Source organism: Chenopodium quinoa, unplaced genomic scaffold (assembly GCF_001683475.1).
Source record: "Chenopodium quinoa cultivar QQ74 unplaced genomic scaffold, ASM168347v1, whole genome shotgun sequence".
Taxonomy (NCBI): domain Eukaryota; kingdom Viridiplantae; phylum Streptophyta; class Magnoliopsida; order Caryophyllales; family Amaranthaceae; genus Chenopodium; species Chenopodium quinoa.
This window is the reverse complement of record NW_018742616.1, coordinates 1914584-1921236: the sequence shown is the minus strand read 5'-3', so window position 1 is coordinate 1921236 and position 6653 is coordinate 1914584. Positions and strand designations below refer to the sequence as shown.

General features: G+C 34.2%; 1 protein-coding gene across 2 annotated transcripts; it reads left to right on the top strand.

Moving 5' to 3' along the window:
- The first annotated feature begins 981 nt into the window (after nt 1–981).
- LOC110721564 (60S ribosomal protein L7a-2-like) lies at nt 982–3715 on the top strand. 2 transcript variants are annotated; one of them, XM_021900742.1, is made up of 7 exons: nt 983–1106; nt 1797–1844; nt 2237–2438; nt 2602–2771; nt 2859–2987; nt 3077–3169; nt 3317–3715. In XM_021900742.1, exons 1-7 carry the CDS (start codon nt 1104–1106, stop codon nt 3446–3448), a joined length of 777 nt encoding a protein of 258 aa, XP_021756434.1. In that variant the 5' UTR covers nt 983–1103; the 3' UTR covers nt 3449–3715. The 2 variants fall into 2 exon arrangements, with proteins under 2 accessions (XP_021756433.1, XP_021756434.1); XM_021900741.1 differs by having other exon boundaries at nt 982–1106; nt 2602–2987.
- Nucleotides 3716–6653: the final 2938 nt, after the last annotated feature.

Below are 6653 nucleotides of genomic sequence, written 5' to 3'. Positions count from 1 at the left end.
TGCAACAGTCTAGGTTATAATACACAATTACATATCATTTTTGAGAATTTCGAGATTCAGCATGGAAAATCTAGGTGACGGTGGGGATGCACGCAAGGTTATAACATGGTTAGAACTATGTATGCCCATTAGTTGGTCCTGAGATGACCTAGACTCAATGAAAAGAGGTGTATTTGTAATACGCTTAATTAATAGTTATGAGGTATAGTAATCAGTAAATAGTTTCAAGTGACCTCTTGAGGTCCTTGGAATTACCTTAATCTCAATTATTTTTGAGTTCAAGAAAGCTGAAGATTCTTTAAAATTGAAGGATATATACATGCTTTTAGGTCACCTTTTTTTTTTTCATAACAAGAGGGGATGTAGGAGGTTTCACCCAATGTAATTATATATTGGTTGAAACTATAATGGGCATACCAAAGATCTCTAAAGTTTTGAGAACGAGTTTAGCTCATAACATGACATATTTGAAATTATGTTGCATTAATAGTAAAGAGACATAAGAGATTTTTTTATCACTAACTAGACATCCCGAGGTCACATAAAGATTTTGAAAATCTTTCATTGACTTATCACATATTTGTTCATTTTGGTTGTTTGTATAGGTCTATGTTCATATTGGTTGTCTACGGTGAAAGAAACTAATGATGATAAAAATTGGGCCGGATCGGGCCTATGCATAAATTTTTGTGCCCAAACTGAAAAAATAGTATCTAGTTTATTGAGCAAAACCAAGCTTCCAGATTCCTTTTGAGCTAGTCTCGGATTTTGAATTTGAAATAAAAAAGCACCCGCGTTAATTCTAGGTCGGGTCGGATCAGGCTAGCGGGCCGGGCTGTTGACGCACTACAAAATTTCCATGATTGGGCTACCAAATTAATAAGACAGTGTTAAAAAACAAGGGCCGCTAATTAAGGCCATGACAATACAAAGAAAAAAGCCCAAAGAAGGAAGTGGTGTAAACCCTAGAAGTCCAAGACTGGTAAATAAAGAAGCAGAAGTATAAAACCCTAACTCAACCCTATTCTTATTTTCTCGTCATTTCGGCAGTTGCTTCTTCAGGATTTCATTTTCTCTCTCTTCCGCCGTCGACGTTCTTCGCAATGGTACTCTTCTGCCTCTCTTTCTCCTATCAATCATCGATGAATTTCATTTAATCGACATGTGTTTGATTTAATTAGTTTGATTTTTTGTTGCTTGAAATGTGAAGCAATTGTTAGTAATTAGTTTAGTGTGTATTTTTTAGTTTAATCACTCCAAATCAGTACTAATTTGTGTGCTTTTTGTTTATTTACTATGATGAGAAATTGATTTTTCTATTATTATTATGTCGTTTGGTAGCTTAATTTGTTGGGGTTGATTTCAATTGTTATTAGGGTTTCATTGTAATGAAGAAGGGTTTTCTTCCTGGGTTAATTGTTTGGTCGAATGTGCTTCTTGGAATTTGTATTTTTGTGTATTTCGGTGTCTGAAAAGGAGAATGAAAACATGTTATATAGTTCACATTGGTTGGTTGATCTGTTGCCGGTTTCCGATAATTTACACTTCCTAAGGTGCGCTTGCTGCTTTAATTATTGTGAATGATGAGAGTGAAAACTTACCAATTGATATTGATGTCATGAATGTTTCGGATAGTTTGAGTGTTTGTGGTATGTTATTCGAATAAAAAAATTTACAGGTCAAGTTTCTTTGCATTTTTATATCGTGTCAATTGAATTTGCTTAGCGAATTACTGCTTAAGCTATTGTTTGAGTTTATGATTCCCTAACAAATACTACTGTTTGTTTGCTTGGCAGGCCCCAAAAAAAGGTGGTGCCGTAAAGACTCTTGGAAAGAAGAAGCCTGTAAGTTTGTTCTATATCTAACACTATGTCAGATGATATGAACATGACGAACATGACACTTTATTGGATGATGCTTGTTTTATATTCATATATCGCTATCAATTCATTTGTTTATAGTCATTACTCTTTCTATTGATAGCTAAATTTCGCCGTAGGCTATTGTTGCATAGATGTCTGAATTTGATCATGGTGATCCAAATATGAACATATATTTGTAGTTTTGTTTTGGATATTAATGCCTTGATAACACATTGTTTGTTCGGTGTAATGTAGTACAACTATGTCTGCTTAATGGTCAAATCTTTATTGTTGACATAGATTAGGTCCATAGAGCTATTGAGATGAGTGTACAATCTTTACGGGCAGTTTTCTAATTTTAATAATAATTGCAGGAGAAGACTACAAACCCTTTGTTTGAGAAGCGACCCAAGCAATTTGGAATTGGTGGTGCTCTTCCACCAAAGAAGGATCTCACCAGGTTTATCAAATGGCCCAAAGTTGTTCAACTTCAGAGGAAGCGAAGGATCTTGAAGCAACGTTTGAAGGTTCCTCCAGCTATCAACCAATTCACCAAGGCTCTTGACAAGAACCTTGGTAATCTTCTTACTTTAACTAGAATCATGCAAGCTAAAGTTCTTTGCTAGCAATGTTATGGTGCTATTTCATAAAATCTGACGGGTTCTTTGATGTTGATATGTATGAAGTTTAAAGGTTTTTCCAGTTAAACTGGTGCTTGACTGAGAATTCTCTCTTGCAGCATCAAACCTTTTCAAGTTGCTTCTCAAGTACAGACCTGAGGACAGAGCCGCTAAGAAGGAAAGACTTTTGAAAGCTGCACAAGCAGAAGCTGAGGGAAAGAAGCCCGAGAGCAAGAAACCTGTTGTTGTGAAGTATGGTCTTAACCACATCACATATCTTATTGAGCAGGTAATGTATCTAGATATGAATGACATCGTTGTAATTGTTTCTGTAGTTGTTTCACTGACTTGTATAAACTTCAAAATGATGCTGCAGGGTAAGGCTCAGCTCGTTGTCATTGCCCATGATGTTGACCCAATTGAGCTCGTTGTATGGCTTCCTGCCTTGTGCCGTAAGATGGAGGTTCCATACTGCATTGTTAAGGGAAAGGCTCGTCTTGGAACGGTAATTTATCTGTCATGCTAGCTTACTTTCCTTTTTTGAATATGATTAACCTGACACTAATCCTTCTCCTGAACTTGTATCTTGTGCAGGTTGTTCACAAGAAGACCGCAGCTGCTCTTTGTCTTACTTCTGTGAAGAATGAGGACAAAATGGAGTTCAGCAGGATTGTTGAGGCTGTCAAGGTGATAATTTTGTTCTTATTTTCTATTTAATAGCAACTGCTTAATGTGTCGAATGGATTGAGCTTGATTGCATCTGAGTTCTTGTATATCTATTCTTTATTTTAATAAAAAAGAGCCTCACAATGTGTATTCTCTTGCCCTTGACAGGCCAACTTCAATGACAAGTACGAGGAGCACAGGAAGAAGTGGGGAGGAGGTATCATGGGTTCCAAATCTCAGGCCAAAATGAAGGCAAGGGAGAGAGTCCTGGCCAAGGAAGCTGCCCAGAGGTTGAATTAGATCCAAGAAGTATTTGTGTTGCAGAGGTCTTTTCCCTAGTGTTTTTTCTATTTTATATTTGGTTATATTTACGGCACTTCAGAAATTCAAACTTTAGTCTTTCCGGTTAAAGTACTTGTACTGAGTTTTGGTAGTAGTGGATTTTGAAATTGTCACCTTCAAATATGAAACATTTGTATGGAGGGTGCAATCTTTATTATTTTACCTTCTGAAGTGAATGTGACCCTATATAGTGTAGTGCCAATGCCTTGCAATTTCTTTTTGGAAGTCCACTTAAATTGTTGGGTTAACGAAAATTAAAAGTTTAAAACAATATTTTTAGGTTACGAGCCGTGGGCTGTGTTATGCATGTAGTATCCTTAAGAGTTAAGACCCATGCGAAGGTTCTGGAATGGACAATATACATTATAGTCATTTTACTTTATCAGGCAATAAAATCCTTTTTATTTGGGTTTTTCTATATAGTAACCCTCTAAATTTCACTTTTCTATGTTGTGTCCATTTAGAATTTTTCACACTGTAACCTCAAAATACATTTAGTGCCTATAAAGTAACCTTGCCGTTATGCTGCAGTCAACAAATTTCGATAGTGGGACCTGCTCTTTCTATATAGTAACTCTCTAAATTTCACTTTTCTATGTTGTGTCCATTTAGAACTTTTCACACTGTAATCTCAAAATACATTTAGTGTTTATAAGGTAACCTTGCTGTTATTCTGCCGTTAACAAATGCCGTTAGTGGGACCCGCTCTTCACTTATTAAATTTTTTTTTATCGATTTGCGTGTTATAAATTGTTTCGTTTAAGGCTTAAGGGCTATTTTGGAACTTAAAGGAACCAAATTGAGCTCAGATTTGGGAAAAAAAAATAAAGTAAATGCCCTTTTTGCGTATTAAAAACGTAAACATGCAAATAATAGAGAAATATTTGCTTATGGCCTGGGTTCAAAATTTTTGAAGGTTTCGAACATAAGATAATATAGCTAATCAAATGCACTTGTCATAATTCTCTATTACATTTACAACCGTAGTTTGAGGGGTTTGTTCATGCAAAAAAAAAAAAAAAAAAAAAAAAAAAAAAAAAAAAAACATTTATATAGATATAATTGTTAAGAAAAAAAATGGAAGGATATATATTGTCTTGCTCATAAAATAATAATTGCAAAAAAAAGAAAGTGAAATGCTACTACAAAAAGAATCAAGCCTTAGTCCTCTAAACACAGCCTCATTCCACTCACCACAAAATTAATGAGGGCTAAAAATGAACAACTTGGAAGTTTGATCCCGTGCTGAATGTTATGGAGAAGGCTCTATAATTTAGACTTAATCCACTGCACCATCATTGTTCTTATGTCTTGCAATTGCAGACAAATAGATTTATAAGCTTATATTTTTTAAAAGTGGGGGGACAGCTGTCCCCCCTTGTACCCAACTAGCTCCGCCACTGTTACAAACACCATACGAAGTAGACATTATCATATGTAATAACGAAGTAAACTAGTCTTACAATTCATGAAATGAATTTCAATTGTAATGAGTTTATATACAAAGATTTAGGATAGAACATGAAGTGACAATTTCAATGAGCAAGGCCATCTCGGGAGATTAAGAGGCCCTGTGCTAAGTAGAAAATTTGGGCCCCTACTGTAACATATGTCATTCTCATCTAGTCATTTTAAATACAATGATAATTACTATAGTAGAATAACCAACAAGAAATAATATCAAAAGTAGAGCATCAAAAGGAAAACATTTATAACCTGGATTTTAATTATGGATTGGAGAATCACCAACGACTAAATTAAAGAACTTGTTTGCTTCCAGTAGTATATTTTTCCTCCTTATGCAGTGAATTAAAACAAGGAAAATGCTATACATAGCATTTAGGGCTACATATAAGCATTAAATATACACTGAAAAATCGTATAAAGTTAGAAAATCATAAAAACTTAAAACAAATTTATTGCATGAGAAATAGTAGGAATAGAGAGATTAATTAAAATACTCGTACAAAATTACTACGAGTGGGTTATTTATGCCTATTCGCCTTTGTATACTATCAGAAAAATTGGTTGTTAAACACCATTATTTTGGATAGATTGTTTGAGAATTGACATGTACAGTTTGAAAGATATAGATTATTGGATAGTTATTTCTTACTTGCTAGCTGGGGAAAAAAAAAAAAAAATCTACAAGAAGATGTGAATCACAACTAAGAGGATTAATTGTATTTGGGGGAAAAAGAGAATTAGAAGCAATTAAATCCATGAGAATTAGTAGTACTGCAGCCAGGATTTATGGGAAAACTAACCCCTTTTTTTTTATTATTTATTTATTTTTTATATTTAGGATTTAGTAATCTTTTTTTGGCCCCAAAATATTGGGGCCCCTGTTCTGAGGATCAGAAAGAACCGCCCAAGAGACGGGCCTGTCAATGAGGCAATAACATAGACACATTATTTATGTGATAGCTAGTAGGTTTGTCACTGGATGAGAACTTATAAAGATGTGATTTAATAAAAAAAAATTACAAATCATATCTATACTATATATTAAAAGGTCGTTCTCTCACGTGGCACTCTTCAAAGTATATGCGTTATGTCACAATGCCACGTCACTATCCAAAGTATATGTGCCACGTCAACTCACTACTTCATTTAACAAAATAAAATATGATTTGAGCTAGATTCGAAACCATAACCTCCGATACATAAAGGTAACACATTAACCATCTCAACCAAGTTTTTTTAGTGTTTCAAATTACACATAATATTATATATTCCTTTTTATTTATTAAGTAAATTAGAGGTAATATTATTTATTTATTTTTCACAAGATTAGAATATAAATACATATGAGGTAAAAAAAAAAGTGACACTTGAGATATATAACGCCAGAACCACTACACACGCTTACTATACAAATAGTCGAAAATAATTATTTAATTAAAGAAGTACACAAACTAGCAACCCGGGCCACACACTAATTAAAATTGAAAACCCCATCATCATTGTACATGTAACCCTCCCCTTGTTGTGACATAATCGTTAATATTTTTAACTAGTTAAACATGTTTGAATTTTAATTTCCTGAAGGGAGCAAAGTCATGGACCAAGACGTGAATTAGATGGTTTTTATCACATAAAAGGCATTGTTTATGGGAAGCATAGGAAAAGTGCCTTAATGTTTCACCTTGTCGAGTCTAAG

Bases quoted from the DNA above. Each gene is read 5' to 3' on its own strand.
- LOC110721564 (XM_021900741.1), top strand. The intron at 1,845-2,236 runs GTAAGTTTGTTC...TAATAATTGCAG, and splicing joins CTCTTGGAAAGAAGAAGCCT to GAGAAGACTACAAACCCTTT. The intron at 3,170-3,316 runs GTGATAATTTTG...TGCCCTTGACAG, and splicing joins GGATTGTTGAGGCTGTCAAG to GCCAACTTCAATGACAAGTA.